The sequence below is a fragment of the Lissotriton helveticus genome, chromosome 10 (genome assembly GCF_964261635.1).
Source record: "Lissotriton helveticus chromosome 10, aLisHel1.1, whole genome shotgun sequence".
In the NCBI taxonomy this organism is placed as follows: domain Eukaryota; kingdom Metazoa; phylum Chordata; class Amphibia; order Caudata; family Salamandridae; genus Lissotriton; species Lissotriton helveticus.
This window is the reverse complement of record NC_136071.1, coordinates 384,660,396-384,687,019: the sequence shown is the minus strand read 5'-3', so window position 1 is coordinate 384,687,019 and position 26,624 is coordinate 384,660,396. Positions and strand designations below refer to the sequence as shown.

The following is a 26,624-nucleotide window of genomic DNA, read 5'->3' as shown; positions in this document are numbered from 1 at the left end:
AGGTGGTGCCATAACCCATGCAGCAAAGAGAGCCCCATAAGAGGGTACCAATAAGCGCTGCGCGGTGCCCTCGTCTGAGAGGCGAACAATAACAGTGCATGGGAAAAGCATAACAATAAGTCCAACATCAGATGCAGAGAGCAAAAATACACAATGGCGTGTCATAAAGGAGCCAATAGCATGAAGCAGTGCAAAAACGAACATCAAAGCCCCAATAAGAGGCAACAATGCCCTAAAAACCCCAGCCCAACCACCCAGCCCCCCCAACCCCAGAAACCGCACCAAAAGACCCACCACCCCCGCACCCACTCCAACCCCCCAATCAGGATGAGATACCACCCAAGGACCGACAACTAGGAAGGGGAGAGTCAATGTCAAGCAAGGGAATTATCCTGTGAGGGCATGGCGTTGCTCAGCGTACTCCCTGGCCAAAAAAGCAGGGTGGCCAAGCTACGAGCATGTCTGACAACAATCAACAAGCATTTGCAATGCAATAGGTCTCGCATTAGGAGAGTTTGAGCTATTTGTATTGTAAATGACACATTTTTCAGTTATGTGTTGGTTTTGAAAATAGTGAAATTAATAGCTTTGTCATTTACAATGGCAATAGTTATAGTTAATAATGAGGGGCAGTGTATGGGGGAGCAGTGTGTGTGTGTGCAGTGTGTGAGGGGGCAGTGTGTGAGGGGGCAGTGTGTGAGGGGGCTGTGTGTGAGTGGGCAGTGTGTGAGTGCAGAGTGTGTGAGTGCAGAGTGTGTGAGTGCAGAGTGTGTGAGTGCAGAGTGTGTGAGTGCAGAGTGTGTGAGTGCAGAGTGTGTGAGTGCAGAGTGTGTGAGTGCAGAGTGTGTGAGTGCAGAGTGTGTGAGTGGGCAGAGTGTGTGGGGGCAGTGAGTGAGGGGGCAGTGTGTGGGGGATCCGTGTGTGAGTGTGCAGTGTGTGAGTGCGTAGTGTGTCAGGGGGCAGTAGTTGCAAGCAAGCTGGATGGAAGGGTGAAAAGTTTGCCAGGTGAAAAGGTGAATAGATGGAATGACAGAAGAATAGACAGATGGGAAACAGTGAATGAGGGGATATATATATGAAAGGATGAATCGACGGAGGAATAAAAAAGGTTGGATGGGGCATCGGGTGGGCTGATAGAAATGTGAAGCAATGTCAAATAGATTAATAGATCAAAGGGTGAAAGCATTGATGGATGAAAGGAGTGACAGCCTTGCTCGCATTCCACACTCGGTAATATTAGACGAGTGTTTCCAGTGGGCTGGGATTTTTATTGTCTGCCTAGTTCTCTTTGTAGCTTTAATTTACAGACACGAGCATGCACAAATGTTGCATTGAAGCATGCACTTACCAGAATGATATGCTTTCTGAAAATAGCTAACACTGTTAGGAAATGCAATATTAAGAAAAGTATGTTAAATATAAATACAAATGACATAGATTACCTTAACCTTTTTTACACGCACTTTAAACAAAAGTCTAAACCAAAAGTCGATAGACTGAATCACCTTTATTCCTCCACTGTAATTAGCTTGAATGAAAACAAAAAAAGCAAGCAATGCGTTATCTTGGGCTAATCGGTTTGTCAACTCCCTCCTATCTCAGTGACTTTGGTAGCGCCAATATGGGGCTGCGAACTATATATGTACAATTGTACATTACCTTAACAGTGAATCTATATTCGGGTAAACTCTTGTGGGTATACAAAAAGTTCCTAGTTTTATAAAAGAGGCCCTTGGGAATAAAATGGATCCCATCGCCTGAGGGTTTATTTCCAGCAGAGAGGTGTCAGGGCGGTGGTGTGCTCCCTGAGTGGAAGGGCCTCTGCTGGGGAGGGGGGAGCAGCGCGTGCTTGTCATAAGGCAGAAACAAGCGGATGACACGAAGCAAGACATTCAAGAGCGGTGTCTGCAGCATCAGGGACGGGGGGTGAGCATCACGGCTCGGAACCCTGAGGGAGGCGGGGGTAGGGTCTTCACGGAGAACAGCCGGTGAAGAGAATTCAGGATGGGGTGGGAGCAACAGTATCAGGAAAAGAGGGGAAGAGAAGGGGCAGAGTAAGCCTGATGTGAAGAGGGGGGTGCACACGAGCCAGGTGGGGGAAGGGCAAGAGAGGTGAGCAGAAGGAGGTGGGACCGGAGCAGAGACATTGTTGGCGCGAGACCTAAAAAGGAGAGACAAACAAATACTCATTTAGTGGCTGAGTTGTAGGAAGTGAAACCAGAAAATAAGGGATTAATCCCAGCTTCCCCGTTTAACCAAATTGTGTGATCTTGGGCAAATATTTTTCCCCCTATCCTTCTTTTTCTTTATTACCGCATATGAAAGCCCCTTCAAATACTTGAGCTCAGAACACGAGCAGTACAAAAACGTAATGTGTAGTAAGAACCTCCAACTGTAGTGATATGATGAAACGTATTAATGTCAAAGCTCCAACTTGTCAGAGTAATACACCTTTTGGAATTTTGAAGAGACTCTATCATAATGTACGCGAGGTTTGTGTGGTTTACATGGAAACATGTTCAGGGCTCCGCTACTGTTCGGACTGTTAGAGAAAAGTTGGACCGGAGGGCCTTGGCACGCCCTGTTAATTTATTGGCTCGCCGACCTCTTAAACAAACTACTGTGAACTAGAGTGGGTACACGTGTTTCAGCTTAGGGACGGCGATCTTACTTGAGAGCAGCCTTAGTAAATGCAACACCATCCTGGAACTGACTAATAGTAACAAAACACCACATCTTCTAGATCCAGCAATGACGTATAGGATTACTTTCACTTTGTTCTATTTCTCTCTTGCTCATGCCCTCGTTTCGGCGTTTACCACCACCAGGCGGAAGGAAGAGACTGACATCGCACCTCAAAGTCTTTGATATCCGCGATGGGACGGCACAGAGCGGGGTCCGCACAGGGGCAAGCAGCGGCAAGCCGCGCGAGCTCCGGGAGGAAGCACAGGCTGAGGAGCCAGACACATCCGCCGCACCAGAGCCTCGCCATCCCAGCCTCTCTGTAGCAGCACTTCTTCCTGCTACGGGTACAGCCTGAATCAACTGAAATAAAAGAAGGACTGAAATTCGATGCTCGCGCACTACGGTGATTTACACTTTGTGCTTTCAGTCTAAGGTTCAATAGGGCATGTAGTTTCTTTCGATTCCATAATGCTGTTCCAATACAAAGAAAAGAAATGCAACAATGTGACTGGTATACCACATCTTCAATACATAACAAGTGCGCAGAACGACTGCCGATATTATATACACTGTTGCGGGACAGTTCAGTTTCGAAAACGAGGTCTGACACGCAAAAAGGATTTCCGGCCGGGAGAAAGGAGAGGCGTGACACGCACTGAAGGGGCCGAGAAACAACGGAGCGGGCTGCGGAGTCTGGTCTGACACGGAGGGACAGGACGAGAGAGGAGCCGGTGAGGGGGGGCGTCGGGGCACATTGACTGTGCCCGCCCCCCCAGTGATGGGAGCCCTGCGTGTGCCTGGTGAGCGGGGTTGGGAGTGTGTGTGTGCGAGTTTGTAAGAGGGGGGAGGGGGAGGGGGGTGCGCGCGCTTGTATGTGCCTGCGTGTGTTGTGCCTGTCTGCGTGTATGTGGGGGGGGGGCGCGCGTGTGCCTGTGCGTATGTGTGCCTGTGTGGTGTGTGCGCACTGGAATGTGAGACACGAGAGGGGCACGGCGCCGTGCGCGCCCACGAGGTCAAATCTGCGCTCGTGCACCCTCTCGTGTCCACATTCCCAGAAACGGGTGACAATAGATGTCTTCGCAGACTAAGCAATGCTTCGCATTGCTTACGTCTAGCTCGACCTAAAAAGTGAATGATTGGAAGAGCGACAAATGGCCCAATGCATGGGGCGGAGGCGGCTGGACCCGGCAGGGCTGCATCAACAAAGAGAGCAGAATAGAGCAAGCAAATGAGCCATAAAACTTGCAAAGAGTAACCAACTATTAGCACACATCCAGTCAATCATTGTCACTAAGGTGATCCGCCGCAGTGGCCTGAGAGTCAGTAGGTGAGGAGCAGAACGATTTGTCAAGTTTCTTGGCGTAAGCGAGGGCGTCTTTAGGATCTGGGAAGACAAGCGTTTTGAGCCCTGTCGGACGCGCAGCTTCGCAGGGTAAGCCAACGAGTAAGAAACTTTGTGTTTTTGGAGGATCCGCTTTGCTGGGAGGAATTTGCAGCAAGCCGCCTGGACAGCAATGGTATAGTCCGGGTAGAACAAAAGTGAGTTGCCTTGATGGCGGATTTTGCCCCTCTCTCTTGCCGCACTGAGAATGGCGTTGCGGTCTCTGAAGTTTAGGATTTTAGCGATGATGGGGTGAGTCGGTAAGCCAGGGCCTGGACGAGGGCCGATGGAGTGGTGCGCTCGCTCGTCAATGAAGACGGAGGAGAGGATATTGCCAAAGAGTTCCCTGACGAGCTGTTCCACATAATCCTCCATTCAGGAGATATTGGTGGATTCAGGTACTCCCGTGAGCGGAGGTTGATCCTCTGGGAGCGCGCCTCCAAATCTTCATTTTTATTTCGAATGAGGTTGAGTATTTTGTCCATCTATAATAATTTTTGGCGATCCTGAGTGGCGGCGTCCTCGGCATCAGAGACCCTGCACTCGACATGCAAGAGACAAGTATCGTGGGAGTCAACTCGGGCTTTGACTGAGTCCAGAAGGGCGGACAGTTGATTCAGCTGGGCCGCAATACCCGTGACCGTGGACTTGACGTCAAGCATATTCCCCTTCAAATCATCTTCACGTGTTGGGAGGGGCCTCCATGATGGCAGCGGGGTCGCCACTATCCAAACTCGCGCCCTCCTGACGCGTCGATCGCCGCTGATCAAAGGCGATCTTGGGCTGCTTTGGGCCAGTCCTCCCCATGGCCGGCAGGAGCAGGTGCAGCCAGAGAGCAAGATGGCGGGGACTGAGAGTTGTGCTTCACCTCGCCTCCCCCACCTGAGGGGTGGAGTTGGCAAAGGTGGGCACCCCTCTCTTCCTCACTCGTTTTTCCCGTTGGTTCTCCCACCCAAAGTGGGGGTCAGAACCAGTGGGGACCAGTTGCTGAAAGCAGCAAGTGACCTGGGGAAGCTCACAAATGCAGCAAGCCTTTGAAGCTTCCCCTGCTTCGTGAACCCTGCCCATCCTGGGGAGGAGGCTTGGCACCTTGTCCCAGGAAGTGCATTGTTTCAGGTCCCCCGAGAGCATCAGGCTCTCGACCCAGGGATCCAGAAACATGTCTGTCGATGGCAGCCTAAGCAGTCACTCAGTCAGGACACTAGAGGTGGGTTCATTTTCAGGGGGCATCTCTGAGATGCCTTCTGTGTACATTTTTCTTTAAATCCCACACTGGAATCAGTGTGGGTTTAATGTGCTGAGAAGTTTGATACCAAACTTCTCAGTTCTGAGAAGTTTGATACCAAACTTCTCAGTTTTCAGTGTAGCCATTATGGTGCTGTGGAGTTCATAATGACAAACTCCCAGCACCATATGCTCTTAATGGCAGCACTGCACTTACAATGTCTAAGAATGGACTTCGACACTGTAGGGGTACAGGGCTCATGCACATGTACATGCACCACTGGTATCGTGCATCCAGCTAGAGGGGTGACTTATCTATGCCAGGGCAGAGGGATGTTGGCATGGTACACAGGGATGTGTGCCATTTCGACTCTTCACTTTGTTCTGCACCAACAGACACAGCCTGCAAAGGCAGTGTGTGAGTGTAGCGGTAAAGGGCCTCTAATTGTGGCCCAATAAGTGCTGCAGCCCTTAGGGGTCTTCTATGGTCACAGTGCACTGGGTACCTGTGTTACCATTTACCAGGGACTGACCTGTGGCCAGTGATGCCAAATAGGTTTTGTTCTCAATGCAGTTTTAGGGAAAGAACATAGGCCCTGGGTACCTGATTGGCAGGAGCCCAGGGCACACTCAGTCAAGGCACATCAGCAGTTCATCAAAATGTCGGGGCTACCATGCCGAAAGAGGACACTTTCTCACACACAGTTCTTCTCTCAACATGTTGAGCTCACATGTAAAAGTCAACAATTACTGTGTTGCCTTCTTTACAGGTCTCAAATTCACCTCTTCAGTTAAGCCTGTGAATAATTGCATGCATGTAGTCTCCCACATAATTAATCAATAACCTGTCATCATATTAACTAGTAAGCCGCCTAATAAATAAATAAGGCTGTGGCTGATGCATGACCGTTTTACTCCAAATTAAACGTTTACTGTCATGTTAGGCGTATGTTCATGTGGAGCATATATATTGTTACAGCACTATCCTGGGGTATGGTGTATATCCTTGTTCTAATGTGGACTTATTTTTGCACCCCAATTCATCTCTCTAAGGGTTCCTCTGTGCATGATGTGCTTTATACATATTATAAGTAATTTGGAAAACTGCACTCTTTTTTAGCCTTTATTATCACCATTAATAAGAAGGTTATTTGGGAACTGGCACAGTATGAAGTTGGCATCGCCTATGCAGAGTTCTGCCTTTGTACATGTCGATGCCAGGCCTTGACTGGCAAGGGTTTGATGTTTTGTTCAAGAAGCAGAAGGGTCTGACATTGTTCCTGTTGATCCCAGAGACCCCAGATGGTGAACTTGGTCTCCAATGGACGAGTGCTTCACCTCTCGTTTGACTGCCGATTTTTCTTGTTTCCTTAAAAGATCTTCCCTTCTTTTCTTGGACACTGTCCTTTTTGCTTCACTTAATGTCGTGTCTGGGTAACCTCTGTTCCTGTAATAATAATAATGTAATCTTTATTCGGTTTTTTAGCATTTGCGAAAACCATAAAAGATGTCATAAAATACAAACATTCACATTAAGAAATGCAAAGTATTATACGATTAGAAATGCAGATAAAAATGCCAACAATTTACATAAAATATGGGTATGCCCTACATTTTAAAGGTTGTTTCTGTGCCTTATGATGCACTTAAGGAAATTTAGTACATGGTACACAGTGGTTTCAGAGTCCAAGTGCTGTAGTGCCAGCATAGCTGGACGGCATTGTCTGTGGCCCCATTTTTTTAATAAAGGAATAAGCCATATTTTTCTATGGGGGTGGAAAAACTTGCAGAACAATATTGTGTGGATGGTGGACTGTATGGAGAAGCCATCACATGGACATAGATCCATCTGAGTGTTCCAGTTGTTTTTTTCCGGGAATGTCACTAGTCTGAAAAAAAGGTTCATTCTGAACCTAGTAAGGAGCATCTTTTCGTATGTCGATATCTCTAGAGTCAGATATGGCTGCATCTTCAGAGACTGCTGCGTCATAATTGCATGCGTGACAGATTTTTTTGCAATCGATGAGGACAGTCTCAGGGAGTCCAAGTGGCTCGAAGCAGTTTGCTTCAGATCTTTCTTAGATATGTTTTTTAGGTTTTCTGGTTCGTGGTAATATTGTGGTAACCCCAAGTCGGTAAAAAAATGTCTTACATAGGAGAGCCAAGCTATTTTGTTGGCGTGGTCCAAACCCATCGTATCCTGTAAGATGCTTTTGGTCAAATTATTTTTTTCCGACAGCCAGACTCGCCTCCAAAGCATGAGTGGTTGAATTTTAATTAGATCTTCAATGTATGAGATTCCCAGTTCTATGTGTGAGGCATAGGTGGAAGTGCCTCGTGGAGTTGATAAAAGGAATCTCATAAAAATGTTTTCTTCTTTTTGTATGGAGCAAACGGATGTATGACCCCAGATCCCTGCACCGTATAGTGCAATGGATTGGCATTTCGCAGCATATATCTGTAATAGTTCTACTGGAGGTTTTTTTCCAAGCTTATTTGAAAATTTAATCAGCGCCATGATTGCACGTTTAAATAGATGTCTCCTAGCCTCAACCGCCGCTTTCCAGTTCAGGGCGTCATCTATCATTATACCTAGATAGGGGTATTGTGAGGTTTTTTCAACTTTTTGGTTATTCAGAAAGATGGACTTGGATACTTTTCTTGGTCCACCAACCACCATAACAAAAGTTTTTTTGATGTTGATATGCAAATCCAAGGCACCCATGAAATCTGCGTATTTAGATAGGGATTTCTGCAATTCGATGGGAGTTCGAGCTAAAATGACTGCATCGTCAGCGTAGAGTAGCGCTGGGATCAGGCGATCTTTTGCTTTTGGAAGGTCCTTCCCCCCTCTCAACATGGCCTCTTCCAGTCCATTAGTGTAGAGAGAGAAGAGGAAGGGGGCCAGGACACAACCTTGCCTCACTCCTCTCTCTACGCTGAATTTTGCCGTCAGTTCTCCTTTTGTCCCATACCTCACTCTCGCAGTAGCTTTACTGTAAAGCTCCCTTAAAAAATCCAAAAGGGCGGGATCAACCCCCATGGTGCCCAACAGTGACCAAAGCTTTGCGTGTGAAACGCAATCAAAGGCGGAAGACAAGTCCACATATACCATGTAAATGGCACCAGGTTTAGCATGGGTATATTTAGATGTAAGCAGGCTTAGGTTTAGGGCCTGTTCGATGGTTCCAAAGCCCTCCCTGAAGCCAAACTGTAGGTGCGAGAGGATGTTTTTGTCTTCTACCCATTGTTGTAGCTTTCCAAGTAGAACTCTGCCGACTAATTTACCCAAAGAGTCGAGAAGGGAGATTGGGCGATAGCACTTAGGGTCCTGCCGCTCCCCCTTCTTATAGATTGGGACCATGATGGAAGAAGACCATGAGTCTAACAGGCCGAGTTTCGATGTTGCTATACAAACTCTTGTAATTATTGGTACCCAAAGGTCGGGAAGATGTTTGAATAAGTCGACTGGGACCCCATCGGGGCCTGGGGCCTTTCCGGACTTACTTGAGGAAAGCGCCATTTCAAAATCCTGCAGATCGACCTCCAGTTGTATGGGATAGACTACTGGGTTAAAGTTGGACTCGTGATCTTCAGTGTTGGATCGCAGTTTGAAGATTTTTGAAAAATGGTTCACCCACGTATCCTCATCAATAGCTACGTCAATTTTTGGGGCGTTGGAATCGGTTAGCAGCGGGGATTTAACTATTTTCCAGAATGCCTGACTGTCTTTCTGGAGTGCACTCTTGTGCAAGGCATTCCACAAGGATAATTTTAGCTCTTTTTTCCTTGTGCTCCTGGCAATATTATACTCCCGTCGAAGAGCTTGGATGGTTATTTTATCTCTGATTGGATTTCCGAGAGCTTTCCTCAAGTTGGTCTGCGCTTTGGTACAGTCTCGATTGAACCAACCTACAGAGGTTTTCTTATTTTGATTGGGTGTGTTGGTTAGTAATTTTTTGACTTGTTCTGTTATTAAATTGAAGTTTTCCAAAATTTGGTTAGGCTCTGCATGTGGGTCAAGACAGATTAAAATGTTGTTATAAGCGGTTGTTACTAACCGTTTTGTAAGAATGTTAGGGTCCACTTTTTCCCATTTTATCGTGAAACCGTTAGTTTTACCCAGTTCAAGCCTATTCTGGGTTAGCGTATTTGCTATGGTTGCCATCAGTGACCTTTGTCGGGTTGTTTGAAGTTTTAGGCTTAATGCGGAATGATCGCTGAGGTTGTTTTCCAAGATTAACATACTGTTAAGTTGATCTTTCAATGCTTCAGTGACAATTACATAGTCCACAGTGGTTTCGTGGCCCCTTCCTCTGTAAGTGGGTTCTAGCCTATTATTAAACTTTTGGATGGGATTAATAATTTGCAGATCCAGATCAGAAAGTATTCTATTCATGGTTTGCCCCACTCCTGAGTGGATAAAGTGGACAAGGGGGTTATCGTGTTCGTCTACCAATCCACAATTGTCGTTGTTAGAGCAAGGATGAAGGTTAAAATCTCCTCCCCAGATTACATGGGAATTTTCTTTTTTCTGTTTAGGATGACAATGTTCAACTATTTTTTCTTCAATTCGTGAAAGAACGACTATGAAGTTATCATCCTCTAGGTTGTTATATAAGTTGATTATTGTAATGGGGAGATTTTTACCAATTATAAGAGTGAGGATCTGGAAATTCGGTAGTAGATCTGCCTTGTGAATCTTTGTGTCAGCAATTGTATTTGCCAGGTAGATTACCAGTCCCCCTTTGGGTCTACCTGAGGTGCTGGGAAGGGCTGGAGATGTAAATGTCCTGTACCCCATGAGGTGAAGGGGGGTCGTTGCCCAAGTCTCTTGTAGGCAGATGATTTGTGTATGCTTCAAGAAGCCGGCAGCCGAACCATCCTCGATTTTGTTTCTGAGGCCAGCCACATTCCCAAAAACTATCGAAAGGTGGGTAGATGTATTGTCTGAGGCTGTGTTTTTCATTTGTGAAGGGGCGGGAGGGGAGGTGCGAGGATCCGGAGTTGTTCGAGAGGCCTCCGGACTTTTGATTTTTGGTCAATCGACCATTTCCAGGCCGCTGAACCTGTTCGTGGTTGATGTACCTCGCCAGTTTTGTCCATTGGTGTTATCTCTGTAGTTGGATCCATATAATTGATGAGGTGGTCTCTCCCACTGCTCCCAAGTTCTAGATCTGTTTTGCGGGCCCACGAACTGCCAAGGTACTTCTCTCTGCTGGTGATTTCGATTTACTAACCACCAGGAGTCATCATGGTTGCTATAACACGGTGGTAGCCTTGGCCCAGCAACCTCTAGCTCCCACGGCTGCGGAATTGGTTTCCGCCAGATGTTATCAGTGTGGCGAGTATGATTGTGGGTGTTATACCTTTTTGGGTAGAAGTAGGACAACGATCTTGTTGCGATCCCCCCCGAGGTGCTGTTGAATTCCCCGGAGCAGATGTAATCGGCTATACTGGGATCCTCAAAGGTGATTACGATGCAATCACCCCGGAGAGTTTTTTTCCTGTAACCTACCCACGGGGTCCGACATACTGACGCTATTCTGCTGTTCCAGGGGGGCGGGACGGGGCGGTTTGTATTCAACCAATGCTGAACCTTGTTCTGTAGAGACCAATTGGGTTCAGTTCCCTCACCTGTGAGTTCGGGTACCCCTGTCATAACTACCACGTATGGAGATGCCTCGGGTGGCATATTTAAAGTAGGTCTTTGATCAATAGGCCTTCCTGGGGCACTTTTTGGTTTTGGTGGATTTGTGTTTATTGCGGCAGGGGTACTAGGTACGGGTGTGTTTATAGTTGGGGTGGTTGCTGTTGGAGTTAATTGGCAGTTAGTGTGTAAGGGAATGGTCAAGGGCTTGGGAACTGGTTTTTGTGCAACAGGAGGATTAGCTGGTTTTAGAAGGGTTGGTATAGATTGTGTTTTGGACTGTGGGGGAGGTAAAGTTACGGATTTCTTAACTGCAGGAAGAGTAATCGTGGAACTTTGGGGTGGTTTTGGATGAGATTGTAAGGGAATATGTTTAAGAGAGTCTAAAATTTTTGTTACTTGACTCTCAATATTGGTGAGTCTGGATTCTAGTGGGCGAATGTATGAATTCAGGAGGGAGGCTATCTCCTTAATTAGCCTCGCTAGTTCTGTAGTAGGGGATCTCTGTGTATAGTCATAATCTAGTGAATAGTCCCGCCCATGTGCGTGGACCCCGGCAATCAAAAATAATCTCTTAAGTTGTCAAAAAATTGCAGAACTGCAAAGACACTTAAGAGAAAATTTAAAGACAAATAATGCAGCCTATATCCACAGGCTACACTGTCCAGTACTTCAACTAGAAATTCCACCAAAAATCCACAAACAGCAAAGCCTGTCCAGATTTCCCTTGCTTTTACTGCAAAAACCCCTCAGAAATGATAGAGAGGAAGGCCTGGACAGACAAGCCCCATAGGCTGCCATTATGTGGCTTAAACAGGATACTGTGCCTTTAAGGAAACCTTCTAGAACCTTCTCCCAGTATCCCAGAATGCATAGCAGGTCCCACTGACTTCAGTTCTTTTTTCCGGCTCCTGCTTACAGGACCCTGGCATTGAGCTCTCCCTTGTTTCAAGGGGTTATTGCATGTTTTGGCACTTTTGTATACTAAAAGTGTTGCAGTTTACTTTCTTGGCTTTCTCTTCTCTTCTGTGTGCTGCTTCAGGTGTTTTAGGGCTCTAAAATGCCTGGACTCTTTGTGAAGTGTCCAGCATGTGAGAGGAAGAAGGCCAGAGGTGATCCCCATGATGTCTGCATCGTCTGCCTCCCTGAAGATCATGTCCCTGAGGAGTGTGTCATCTGCCAGCAGTTTACAACTCGCACTCTGAAGGAAAGGGCGAAGATCAGGCTGTCTGGCCTTGAGGAGAGGCGCCTGCAGGCTGCAGGTGGGTCTGGGCAGTCAGGGAAGGTTCTCTCTGCCTCTGCTGAGGCCTCTGGGGGGCTCCCCAGAGGCAGGAGGCCCAGCAAGCGATCCCGGTCTCCGTCGACGTCGATAGCCTCGACGACGACGTCGAGAGGGATGACGGCGGTGTGCTCCCCTTCTCCCCGGGGCTCCGGGACGAGACATCGGGACGACTCGACGTCGAAGCCACCGCGGACGAAGCCGCCGTCAACGTCGTCGTCGACGTCGAGGGCTTCTTACCGACGTCGTAGACATCGGCGCTCGCCGTCAAGGCGACACCGCCGGTCGACGTCGAGGGGATCCTCGACGTCGAGAACATCCAGACGACGTCGGCGACGCTCATCGTCGAGGAAGGACCGTTCGGCGTCGAGGAGACGTGCGACGTCGAGGAGAGAGAGGTCGACGTCGAGAAGAAAGAGGTCGACGTCGAGAAGAAAGAGGTCGACGTCGAGGGATCGGCGCTTGACGTCGAGGGATCGGCGTTCGACGCCGAGGAAGGAGAGGTCGACGTCGCGGAGGCGGCGTTCGACGCCGGAGTCAAGGAAACGCCCTTTGACGCCGGAAAAGCGACGCTCGACGTCGAGCAGACGGAGGTCGACGTCTAGGAGTCGGTCAGGCTCTCCGAAGCGTCGCAAGAGGGATTCTAGTCCCAGGAGTCACACTGCTTCCAGCGGGGGACGCAAGAGGAAGCGGTCTCCGGCTGAAGGGGCGGGCTCTCAGCCCTCTTCGCCTAAAGGATCACAGGGCACGGTGTACTCTGCGGTGTACACTCCTTCTCGGCCTCGGTCGACGCATACACCTGGTCCGAAGGCGGTCACTCCTCCTCCTCCTCCTCTGCCTCGAGAGGACCCGCCGACGCTGCCTCCACTTCCAGCGGACGACCCGCCTCCACCGGTTCCTCCGCGTGGGCCGGCACCGCAGCCGGTGGTTCCTCCTCCGAGGTCCACTTCGCTGCCGTTTTTGCCTGTACCTCCTAAGGGGACCCCGAAACCTGCGCCCAAGGAGGCTCCGAGGAAGACTCCACCACGGAAACCGGTGGGGAGGCCACGGACTGGCAGGTCTCGCTCTCGCTCTCGCTCTGGGAGACGGGACAGGTCGCGGCACAGATCGTCCTCGCGGTCGAGACGCCGCCATAGGAGGCGCGAGTCTCGCTCCCGCACGGGATCCTCTGGCTCCAGGGATCGTTCTCCTACCCTGTCGGGATCACCGGATACGAGAGTGTCCCCAATTGATGACCTGGTGGCGTTCCAGGATGTCCTCTTGAGGGGCGCTGCGAAGCTGGGCATTCCCCTGACAGTGCCCACGCCGAAGACGTCCGTAATCTTTGAGACGTTGCACCAAAAACACTCGTCTCGCCCTCTCCTTCCTCTGGTACCGGGCCTGGAGGAGCCAGCTATGGACCTTTTCCTCACCCCAGCGGTGACAAAGGCGGCACCATCTAGGTTGCTGAGGAAGTACCGGGCCCCGGACTCTGACCCGGCTTTTCTGAGAGCGGAACCACCTCCGGACTCCGTCATTGTGACGGCGGCACGCAAACAACATGCCTCCGCTCCGTCATCCACGGTTCCCCCGGATAAGGAGTCCAGGTGGATGGATTCGGCAGGGAGAAAGGTCTGTGGAACTGCCGCCACCTCCATGAAGGCTGCGAGTGCCACGGCTCTGCTGGGTCGGTACGCCCGCTCCCTCTGGGACTCCCTGGAGCGGTTTGCGGAGCACTTGCCTCGTGAACAGCGTGAGGATTTTCAGGAAGTGCTGAGTGAAGGGATGCTGGTGGCCAACCAGATCATCAGTGCGGCAGCGGACTCTTCCCTGTTGGCTGCTCATGGTTTTTGCCATGGGGTCAACCAGAGGCGCCACGCCTGGCTCCGTCTTACGTCCCTGAAACCGGACGCACAGCAGAGGGTGGCCAACCTGCCGTTCTCCGGCAAGTCTCTTTTTGGACAGCATGCGGACGACGAGATGGCCCGCATGAAGGCGGAGGCCGAGACGCTCACGGCGGTGGGCCTCGAGAAGCCTAAGGAGACGAAGAAGCCGTACCGCTCATTCCAACGGCGGTCCGGTGGACAAGGCCGTGGACGTGGCCAGGCTTCGGGACATTCGCAACAGCAACAACAGTTCCGTAAGCCGTTCCAGAAACGCCAGAGGGGCAGGGGAGGCCAGCAGTCGGCTCCAACGCCCAAGGGCCAGGCTGGGTCTAGGCCCTAGGAACTTACTTCCCCCGGATCCGTTACCCACTCCGGTAGGGGGAAGCATCCAATTTTTTCCGGCAGAGTGGAGAAAAATTACTCAGGACAAGTGGGTGCTGAATATTGTTTGCAATGGATACAGTCTTCGGTTCACCAGCCCGCCTCCATCGATTCCTCCGGTCAGCTCGCGGTTTCAGCTGCTCGAGCTCCAGGTGGAGGCCGATACCCTGTTAAGGAAAAGGGCGATAGAAGACGTGCCTCTGTCCCAGAGGGGACGAGGCCTGTACTCCCGGTTCTTCCTGGTTCGCAAGAAGGACAAGAACGAGTTCAGGCCCATTCTGGACTTGCGACAGGCAAACAAGTGGATTCGCAGGGAAAAGTTTTGCATGCTGTCGTTGCATCAGATTTATCCTCAGTTGCAACAAGGGGACTGGCTCTGTGCCATAGACCTACAGGATGCATACTTCCATGTGCCCATTGCGCGCAAACACAGGAAGTTCCTGCGGTTCCAAGTCGGCACCAATCATTATCAGTACACAGTACTCCCATTCGGACTGAAGTCTGCGCCGAGAACATTCTCGAAGTGCATGGCGGTGGTGGCGGCGCACCTGCGGAAGAACAAGGTGTTTGTCTACCCGTACCTGGACGATTGGTTGATCAAGGCATCCTCCTTCTCGGAAGCGCGAGCACACTTCCAGAAGACGTGCGTTCTCTTGGACAAGCTGGGGTTGCACATCAACATGGCCAAGTCGGTCCCGACTCCGGTCCAATGCATACAGTACTTGGGAGCCTCCATCGATACGCTGTCAGCAAGCGTGTCTCCTTCGGAAGAGCGACGATTATCTCTCCTTCGGAAGGCTCAGGCTCTTATGTCGACTCCATCTACAACAGTGAGGACGGTGTCTTCTCTACTGGGTTCGATGGCCTCTTGTATCTTCCTGACGCCGCACGCACGACTGCACATGAGACCGCTGCAGGAGTGCTTGGAGGACCTGTGGGATCAGAGGACAGGATCCTGGGACGACAGGATACGACTGTCTCTGCATGCTCTTCAGTCTCTGAAGTGGTGGTGTTCAGCGGAGAATCTCCTCAGAGGGGTTCCTTTTCACAAGGCCATTCCCACGCAGACTGTCGTGACGGATGCTTCTCTCCTGGGATGGGGAGCGCACTCCGGGACTCTACAGATTCAGGGAACGTGGTCACCAGTGGAGGCCACGTATCACATCAACTTCCTGGAACTCAGAGCTGTTCACTTGGCGCTGAAGGCCTTTCTTCCGTCCTTCCAGACCAGCTCCCTGCTTGTGCAAACGGACAACACTACCACGATGTACTACCTCAACAAGCAGGGGGGCTCGAGATCCCGCACTCTGTCACAGGAGGCGCAGGCGATCTGGCACTGGCTCCTGGCCAGAGGACTGACGGTCACGGCTACCCATCTGCCAGGTGTGCAGAATGTTCAGGCGGATGAACTCAGCAGACTCATTCAGGAAAACCACGAATGGGTCATAAACGACGAAGTGCTGGGAGAAGTCTTCGCAAGGTGGGGAACTCCAGACGTAGATCTGTTCGCCACCGCCGAAAACAGCAAATGCCGAGACTTCGCCTCCAGGTACTACCAGCCGGGGTCGCTGGGGAATGCGCTATGGATCAGCTGGTCGAACAGCTTTCTGTACGCTTTTCCTCCCATTCCCCTGATTCCGGCGGTACTCATCAAGCTGGCCCGGTCCAGGGCTCGGATGATTCTCATTGCCCCGGAGTGGCCCAGGCAGTGGTGGTTCACGGACCTGCTTCACCGTTCTCTCCTTCCTCACATTCGGTTGCCGTGCAGGCCGGACCTTCTCACGAAGTTCGGGGGGCGGATGTTGCACCCCAGCCTCTCGTCTTTGAGTTTGGCGGCATGGCTCCTGAGATAGTGCAGTATGGACATCTGAATCTGCCCGCGGATTGCATGGACATACTGAAGGAGTCTAAGAGACCTTCCACTAGGACTTCATATGCTTACAAGTGGAAGAGGTTTTGTATCTGGTGCCAGTCTAGGAACCATGACCCTACGACCTGCAAGGAAGATGTCATCCTTCCTTACCTTTTACATTTGGCGCAGTCTGGCCTTAATGTTCATTCCATTAGGGTTCATCTTGCTGCATTGACTGCCTACAGGAAATGCCCTTCACAGACTTCTTTTTTCCAGATCCCTGTGATCAAAGACTTTCTGGAAGGATTGAAGAAGGTGTTCCCTCCTGTCAGGCTTCCCTCGCCTTCATGGGAATTGAATGTGGTGCTGTCCAGATTGATGAAGGAGCCTTTTAAACCCATTCACAAGGCTTCGTTGCAGCACCTGTCCTGGAAGGCGGCGTTCCTCGTGGCCATTACATCGGCCCGCAGGGTGAGTGAAATTCAGGCGTTGTGTTGTACTGAACCTTATACTGTATTTCATGCTGCTAAGGTTGTGATGCGTACTCACCCTAAATTTCTTCCCAAGGTTATTTCTGATTTTCATGTCAACCAGACCATAATTTTACCTACGTTTTTTCAGAATCCTTCCTCTCCGGCGGAACGTTCTTTGCATTCCCTGGATGTTAGGAGGGTGTTGAAATTTTATCTGGATAAGACCAAAGATATTCGTAGGTCAGACCAATTGTTTGTCAATTATGGATCAGTCAGGACGGGTCTTGCTACCTCTAAGCAGTCCATTTCTAGGTGGATTGTGTCCTGCATTCAATTGTGTTACCAAAAAGCTAATAAGACCTTAGGAGGTAAGCCTAAGGCTCATTCCACCAGGGGCAAAGCTGCCACGACAGCCTTGCTCCGTAATGTGCCGATTGCAGAAATCTGCAAGGCCGCCACTTGGAAGTCGGTTCATACCTTTGCTAAGCATTACTGCCTGGACTCTGATGCCAGGGCAGACGCTCAGGTTGGGCAGGCTTCGCTGCGGAATTTGTTCGCACAGTAGTGGCATCATGTTTTTTCTCCACCGCCGCTTTGGTGTGGGGATGGGCTTGCCATTCTATTCACTAGATTATGACTATACACAGAGATCCCCTACTACAGAAGGAGTAGTTTCTGTTCTGTAACTCCAGTTCTGTAGTAGGGGTATCTCTGTTATAGTCATAAGCGCCCGCCCTCCTCCCCGGTGGAGAATTGTTCATGTAATTAATGCTACAGGTCTGGCGTTTTTACGCCTTCAAAAAGAACTGATGTCAGTGGGACCTGCTATGCATTCTGGGATACTGGGAGAAGGTTCTAGAAGGTTTCCTTAAAGGCACAGTATCCTGTTTAAGCCACATAATGGCAGCCTATGGGGCTTGTCTGTCCAGGCCTTCCTCTCTATCATTTCTGAGGGGTTTTTGCAGTAAAAGCAAGGGAAATCTGGACAGGCTTTGCTGTTTGTGGATTTTTGGTGGAATTTCTAGTTGAAGTACTGGACAGTGTAGCCTGTGGATATAGGCTGCATTATTTGTCTTTAAATTTTCTCTTAAGTGTCTTTGCAGTTCTGCAATTTTTTGACAACTTAAGAGATTATTTTTGATTGCCGGGGTCCACGCACATGGGCGGGACTATTCACTAGATTATGACTATAACAGAGATACCCCTACTACAGAACTGGAGTTACAGAACAGAAACTACTCCTTCTCTCTCTCTACCTGATTGCTGTGGGGTTGAGGGTTCTGGAGTTAGAGAATCTTGTAAATCGTGTGGTAAGTGATGCACTACTACAACATTATTTGTTGGGGGAACAGAGTGATGGGATAGTGTTGGATAGTTTGTGTCATCGACCAAAATTGCATGATCGGCTGCTTTGGTATTTTCGATGAGTTCAGAATTTTTCCTTACATTCCTTTTCTTTATAGCTCCCTCCCGCCTCCCTCTCATTTGCCTTGTTTCTTCAGGCGTTGGATCAGGGAAAATGTCAGGGGTTTTTTCCAGATCGCTTTCTGTAAAAGTTACTGAGATTTGTGATGCTGAAAGGTCTATATTATTTGGTAGACTAAGCCTATTTGCGATCACCACAGTTTGGCTAGGTACTGACTGTACTTCTGGGGTTTTTGCGGTTGCCAGTAGTCCCAGTGAGGATCGACGAGCGATTTCAAGTTCAGTTGAGACTCTCCTCTCAATTAAACTTATGCTTTGGTCGATAAATGTGTTTGCTTTAGCTAAAAAGTCATCCATTGGGCCCAATAGTATTTCTCCTATACCATTCTTTTTTGTTTTTTTCTGCTTGCTAGATCTTGTATTCATTCTTGTGGTCATTTTCCAATATTTAAGCGTTAGGAGCTCTTTTTATGTTAACTATCAGGTTATAAGAGTATTCAATTAAGATGGTTAATACCTGTGTTGGAACGACCAGGATGTAGGACTTAAAGGGGTGGGCCGGACCGGACTCTCACGTTCTCGAACGGCCTCAAACGGCCCGCTCTTTGCCCGGTCTTCGCCCCGGGCTCCGACCCGCGCGCGTCCCGCTGCGCGGAGGAAGTAGTATAAGTTATATACTTCTGGGCGGTGGGCGTGTCTATGGGCGTCTCCGCCGGGGGAAGAGGAACCAGCTGTGCAACGTGGAGGTTGCTGGTCCTCGCAGTCCCCCGGCTTGTTGGTGGTGAGTTCGATTGCCTAGCCTCGACCCAGGGGACTGAAGCTGGGAGCGCTGTGCACGCCCTGCCGATTGCAGGGCTCGCTCACACCAGCGAGTCCTCGTAGAGGGGAGGCGGCACGCAGACAAAACGGGAACAAAAGGCAAACGGAGCTCTGCTCCCTCCGTGGACAGTGCAAGCAGCACGCTACTATGGTCAGCTGAGTGAGTGGCACCCGCGAAGCGGGTGTCACGAAAGGTAATAGGCTGATGGGCGTGTCCGTGGGCGTCTCCGCCGGGGGAAGAGGAACCAGCTGTGCAACGTGGAGGTTGCTGGTCCTCGCAGTCCCCCGGCTTGTTGGTGGTGAGTTCGATTGCCTAGCCTCGACCCAGGGGACTCAAGCTGGGAGCGCTGTGCACGCCCTGCCGATTGCAGGGCTCGCTCACACCAGCGAGTCCTCGTAGAGGGGAGGCGGCACGCAGACAAAACGGGAACAAAAGGCAAACGGAGCTCTGCTCCCTCCGTGGACAGTGCAAGCAGCACGCTACTATGGTCAGCTGTATTTTCTTTCTTGTTCTTCATTCTTTACATACAGTCTCATCCGAGGTTATTCTCTTTATCCTCATCATTTGATATTGTGGAGAATGCAAACCCTGAGGTTACTGGTGAAGGTGATTATAATCAGAACTTGTACAGCTTTTAACATTGGATACTGTATATTTTGTTGTAGATACACGAACTGAACTATCCCGAAGGATTTCAACATTATCATTTATTATAACCCCTGAGGAAGGGTTCATAGAGAACCCAAAGTGCATTGGGTTGTTCTGAGCTTTTTCAACAGACATTTGAATATTATCTTCTAATGATATATTGCATTGAATTTGATTTCATGTATTAATGAGGATGAACTTTCTCACATTCATGTTTCTTTGGAAACCATGATGCTCTAAGAAAGTATAAATAATATACATGATGAACATGAATAAATGCTTGCTTATAAAATGTGTTTAAAATTTATAGGCATTTTTGCCTGAAAGCTGTGCGTAGCATAGTCCTTGGTCTCCAAGGGCTCATTTCACATCTTGGGCAAGCCCCCAGTTTCTGCTAATGCTGTGCATTGGAGATCAGATACAGGGCAATTGTTGAGCTCTGTTTTGGCAATACTGATTGACTAGTATCTTTAACATCCTCCATGGTTTTGTCAGCTGCCTCCTGATACTGTGTTTTATTTGTGCAATCTTCCAATTGGGAAAAAAAAATGAATATTCACCATAGAGATTTATGCTCCTAGTAAACAGCCCCTTCTTGCTTGTGGCCCTCACTTTTGATGGGGGGAACATTGAGCTTTATTGTTTTACCTGTAGGATATCACTTCCTTGTAGATAGGTGCTGGACAGTTGACGCACTGGCATTACAAAAGTTGCTGTGATAAGTATTATGTGCTTTTACTGTGTATCCTAGTCTCTGTATTTTTTCCCTTTGAAATGAACACCTCGAAACTCACTTATCACTGTGCCTCCCCTCTATCTTCCATTTGTTGTCTCTTTTTCTGAGACTCATTATCCACTTGCTTCAGCTTTTACTCTTTTACTTGGTTTCTCTCCCTCATTTTCTTTGTACTTGACGCAATCTGTTCCACACACTCTCTCTCTCTCTCTTGCTTCTTACATAAATTCCTTTTCACATTCACTCTCCTTTTCTCTTTCACACACTCTTTATCCATCTGCTTCCTCTGCTCCTTCCGGTTCTCTTTATATGGTGTATTTCTCTTCTCTGTAATGTCTTGGCTTCCACTCTCTCAAGCGCCTGGTCTCCCCCGCTCTGTGCCCCCTTTAGGTCTTTATCCTGGAAGAACTCCTAAGCCCCATCATCACTCCATTCATCCTGATTTTCTCGTTGCGCCACAAATCACTGGAGATTGTGGATTTCTTTCGAAATTTCTCTGTTGAAGTGGTCGGCGTGGGAGACATCTGCTCCTTTGCACAGATGGACATCCGGAAGCATGGGAACCCACAGGTATGGATGGCTTTAGGCATCTTTGTGGACGAACAAAAGACAGGCGCATAAGGGGGCAGACCATCTCCGAATGATGTGTGCTCGGGAACCCATGTTTAAATAAAGTGAAAGGGACTCTAGCACAATGTTGTCAGTGTTCACCGTTTGCCAAGAGCAGGTACAGCCAAGATAGTTTAACTAAGTGACCTGATAGACCTCATCTACTTAAAGGTGATCTAGAACTTTCCACAGAAAGGCAGACAGCTTAGGCCAAGAGACTGATTTATGGGCAGCAACAGAGGGAAAGGGATTGTACCGATTACATATAATATTTTTTGTCATATTGGGACTTCATATCCTACAAGCTCAAATGAATTTCACTTGGGAAGGAGCTAAGGCTGATGATATATACATGTCTGTTTTATTTTTCCTCAGTTCTGCCGTTTCATCTATAGGTTACCACCTTGTAATCCGTTGGATTTCCCTTTCATTGGAGTCTGTTTTCTACTTGCACCCATCCTTGCTCTGTATAGTCCGTGCTTCTTCCCTGTACCGGATGTGACCTGTCACTCATCCCTCGAGGTTCATGTACCCTCTTCTCACCCCTTGCTCTCTGCTTCCCCAGTGGCTGTCAGAAGGGCAGACGGAGGCCTCCGTGTACCAGCAGGCTGAGAACGGGAAGACGGAGCTGTCCCTCATGCACTTCGCCATCACGAACCCACACTGGCAGCCGCCTCTCGAGAGCTCCGCCTTCTTGGGGCACCTGAAGGAAAAAGTGCACCATGACGCCGCCCTTGCACCTCCCGCCCAGCGGATCCTTTCCGAGGCGCCGCTCTGCAGCTCCCTTCTGTCCAACGAATCTGCCACCGCGGTGAGTGCCCCCTGCAGGGCGTCCTGGGCGCGTGGGCGGGGCACGGGTCTGTCAGCGTGATCTGGGCTGGGGTCGTGATGTGTGTGTATCGGCGAGTGATGCTTTTTGAGAGTGATTATATATAACCCCGAAGGTGTGCAGGCTTTGCTAGCCTCTACACCTTTATTAGGAGCCGCCTGGGTCCTCTATGGAATAATGTGTGTAGTATATATGTTTTTGTATTGTAATGGCAAGTGTTTATGAAGATTTCTCTGGATTGGGTTAATATTAGGCGTCTATTGATTTGTGTATTAAGGATGACTTTTTCAAGAGCTTTTTATTTAGAGCTCTGCAGGGGTACACGCCGTCCACGCTGCCAAGAAGTTGGGCCCCACTGAAAAAGATGCTGAATTCGTCCCGGTGTAATTTCCAAACACCGGGACACTTTCAGCAGCGCCTGCACGTTGTTTTCTGCTTTGGATCCGCTACAACCTGCAGGCGGGGACGGGGCTTTCTTATTGCAGACTCCTGCTGGGCCCATAACAAAGGCCGAATCTGAGGGGCCATCGGGCCTCCTTATGTTCGAGTCTCCTGCCTGGCAGCAGTCGGGAGCCTCACACCTAGATGCAGATGCAGTAGAGGGGAAACAAAGGCTCACACCTTGTTAGCACCTCACACAAAATTAAGAGCTGCAGCTTTTCACTTTGTTCAGGCTCTGTTTAGGAGATATGCATGCACTGTGAGAATGTCAGATGTGTTGATCTTTCCCAGTATTTGCACAAAATAAATAGCATTTATACAGTGCATACTACCCCTGAAGAGGCGTTGTAATATTATAAATCACTATTTTCTCTTATAAAGCACAAGAGGAAGCTTTACGCTGACAAAAGGCAATGGTTTCTGTGAAGCTTACAAAATGTTAATCTTTTTACCTAAATCTGGAGGGTGTTTGCAAGTATACTCGAAATGTGCTCAAATTTACTCATGCTAGACCTGCTAAACATATAGGTGAGGGCTTAAGATCTGATGTCACTTCTTGTGATGCCATTTCCTGTGATGCCACCCGCTGTGATGTCACTCGCCTCACACGCCTTGATGTCACGCTCCTTGATGTAAGCGCGGTGAGTGATGTCACGCGCACGTGATCCCACTTGCATGCTGATTAATTTGGTTAGTCCCCCACTTCTTTGTTTAGCACTTGTGCCCTGGAACAATGGGTTTGAGCCCCAAGAAAATTCTTTGTGTGGTTAAACAAAATAAAGTGCATGATTGTTTCCCATGTAAATTAATCGTACCCACAGATTTTCGTCTGGTTAATCGAATTCTTCCATTTGATGGTATATACATAAATGGGGAGGATTCCCATTCTGAATGTTTTGACCGATGCTCAAAACATTTTGCACTATACACTGAAATGTGAAAGTTGCGTCATCTGTTATTGTACATAACTAATTTGCAGCATGTTTTGTTGTTGATCACATACTTTGCATTCGCTGCCACCTAGTGTTGGGCTGTGAGTATTACAGCTTGTTTTGTTCTAGACATGATTTTCTGTTTAGAGAATAATCATTCATGTTGCCGAAACCCACGATGCATCAGCATAAACATTCCAGTTTATGATTATTTTCCGTCATCTGGTTCGGAGCTAAACTTCTGCACTCCGTATCCTAGACTGCCTCACAACTTGAGCTATATGTTATGCGATCAGTAGGGAATGGTATGGAAGAATACTGCCAAAAATAAGGATCCCCTGGTGAGAAGAGGTCGACAGGACAGGGAACACAAGCTCCACAAACTGCACAAAAGACCCCGTCAGACTTTTACTTTGGCAGGAACCATTATTCTTCAGTTTAATATGAATGTGATTAAGGCTCAGTACAGAATTACTTGATACCAATGTTTTTTATTTCTTTATTCATCTTAGCACATTAGCTTTGTGCCAAAATGATTCAAGAAATAAATACAATTGGTATAAATTAATTCTGTACTGAGCCTTTATCACATGCATATCAAACTGAAGAATAATGTTTCCTGACAAAGTTAAAGACAGACTGCGGTGTGGAAAAATATTCCACTCCAGCAACATGCGAGATGCAAAGAGCTATATATAGTATTTGTGCCGGTTGAGGGGGGAATCCTGTTACTGACTGTCCCGGTCATGAGATAATGATTCTTGGAGCTGGCAATGGACAATATAAATCATTTTAGGACTCGCCTAGGAAGTGCATGCACCGACTCATCAATATATGCTGTATCTAGATTATGTTTATTGCTCATAACTGTATACCCAGGTTCTGAGGGACACAGGGTAACCCCATTATATTTAATGGTATCTAGAATGTAGGCTTTAAGCACCGTCCATCTTTCTAATTTACTGTCCTTCACAAATAGCTGCTTTTCTTTGATTAATATGCTCAGTAGTCTTTCCTTTTCTACTTTTGTAACCTCCCATGAGGACTGCCCTCCTACATATACTCTTACTCCTCATGTTATTTATTACTTTGTGAGCACCTTTTTTTTCTTGTCGCTTGTTTAGGCTCAAGAGCTCGCACTTGCCCACGCCTGCTCCCTCTCCTCGGGCTGTAGCTGCAGCATCCTTATTGTCCTCCTGCTTGTTTTTTATTTCGTTCATGCTTACTCTTTGGTGCTGTTCAGCTTCGGCTGCCAGCCTTCGTCCCCCCACCATCACCTCCCACCGGTCGAGTATTTTGAACCGTTTATGTATGATTTTGTGCCACTTGATGTGCCGATCTTTCACACACCTCCCCCACCACCACCACCAATTCCCGCTGAATATTTGTTAAAATTTGAAAAAGATTCTCTTCTTGACGTTGTACTTGGACTTCGTTACTAATGAAGCAACTTCCTTTTCCGTTAACAAGGCAGTACACTGCCTTTCTCTGAGGGCAACTCAGCTCCACCCACTTGAGTTATGTCAGCCTCCAATCCACCAATCCGTGACGCCCAAATAGCGGCACTGGAGTGGCAGACAGTTGGCTTATTTGAAAATGTTGTAGAGAAGCAGGAAGAGCAGGATCCAGGAGAAAGTAGTGAGCTATAGGGATGCAGGAAGGGGGTTAGGGTAAGTGTAGTTCTTTCAGCTACTCCCAAGGAGGCATGTGCCAAAACACGCCGTTCAACTGTGCAGCCCATACGTACGTCCGCGACCCTCCCACTCATGCACTTTCTGCAACTGCACTACAGGTCCTAATGCTCAGAAGCTTATAATAAGCAGAGTGCATTTGCCCATAACGCTGGGGAGTCAGCGTGCCGCTTCTTTTTAATTAGGGAGCTATTCAAAGGAGGAGATATTCTCCTGCATTAAATTTAGCAGAATGTTGAATTCAGGGCTGTTATTTTATTGGTGCTATACAGCACATTGTGAAGTCATATTATCCTTCCTCATACAACGCGTTCAGGCGTGATATGCCCCAAAAAAAAATATGAGCGCTGGATTAAATAACCATATATCTGCCTCCCTACATTACCCTCCATAATTGCATGAGCACTGAATGACTGCCTTTATAACAGATTGCATAATCTCCTCAGGACATCATGCATGACTTATTACCTGACAATTTCCAGGAGCTTTGTAGAACAAATAGCATGGCAAATTGCATGGCAGGCTGCTTGGTAATTGTGTAACAACCTTAAGATAAACAGAATGACAAATTAGGGTTTAACTGCTGTCTCTGATATTGTAAAAATTGCATGGAGTGGCATGCTAGTGTCCACCCACATATGGCATAAGAGCCTAATGGGGTGGAAAGTGCTATCTAAATGCAACTACAACACAATAAAATCTTTCTGCTTACAAACAGCTCAAGGCTCACATTCATCAAAGCACTCCAAATATCGCTGGCAATCGAAGACCGCTACAGCTCAAAATAGCTGATTATTCAGCACCTTCCTAAATGCAATTCGTTCCTCAGTAATACACAGCTGGCCTAGCTAATAAGTGATTGTTTTCCAGTTTACAGTGTGAAGAGCTTTTCTTCCGGACCTAATGTGATTCAAAGGTGGTAGAGCAACTGTTTTTCACACCAGCGCAGGGTTCTGCACGGCTGCTGGATGTTTATTGACATCTGTAAGCATTCAGAAGCACCTCCACAAGTTGCATTGCGGGTGAATGTCAGCGCTTTGAACATCATCCTTGCATGCACTGGTGATAGGTGCATAGCTCTATAAGCAGTCTTAATATGGCCATACCGAGTGTTCCTGAAGACTGGGCGACCCACTGAATGAAGAACAACTTGGTGTTGTGCATTATTCTTTTTTGTTGTATCAACTTACTTGGTAACACAATCCACACAAATACACTCCACACCATGCCACATAATTCCCATCATTTACAACAAGGGGTGGTGATGGACAGAGTCTCTGAATTAAGCAGAGTACTCTCACCCAGTCAAGAGATCAGGGCTAGATCCAACACCGTTCTGAATCGTTTTTGGCCACTATAGATGTGGCAGGGTATACTCAGACATGAGTCCCTTGCTCACTGCTCCATCAGGATTCAAGCAAGCCGGGCCGACGAGGCTGAAATGCCAGAAACCGGTCCCCGGTAGCTTGTATCCTTTCTGGTGAAGAATTGGCTTGGTAGTTTGGTCTGCCCTGTTCCCATGATGCACTGGGCCAGGGACAGACTAATTTGCATATAGCCAGGTTCTGAGCTGGGATGGGGCAGTGAGCTAAATAACGGTGATGGATCAAGCCCTGATCTTTGGACTGGGTAAGAGTGGTCTGCTTAATTCAGACACTCTGTTCATCACCACCCCCTTTTCTGAAACATAATTCCCATCAGCA

At 48.4% G+C, this 26,624-nt stretch overlaps 1 protein-coding gene across 3 annotated transcripts in view; it reads left to right on the top strand.

The window, feature by feature from the left end:
* Window positions 1-26,624, top strand: part of ATG9B (autophagy related 9B) — a 282,068-nt gene that overhangs the window by 163,997 nt on the left and 91,447 nt on the right. For all 3 annotated transcript variants that reach the window (XM_078662776.1, XM_078662774.1, XM_078662775.1), the window contains exons 9-10: window positions 20,810-20,989; window positions 21,594-21,839. In XM_078662776.1, coding sequence (XP_078518902.1) covers window positions 20,810-20,989; window positions 21,594-21,839 — 426 coding nt within the window. The remainder of the gene's footprint in view (window positions 1-20,809; window positions 20,990-21,593; window positions 21,840-26,624) is intronic.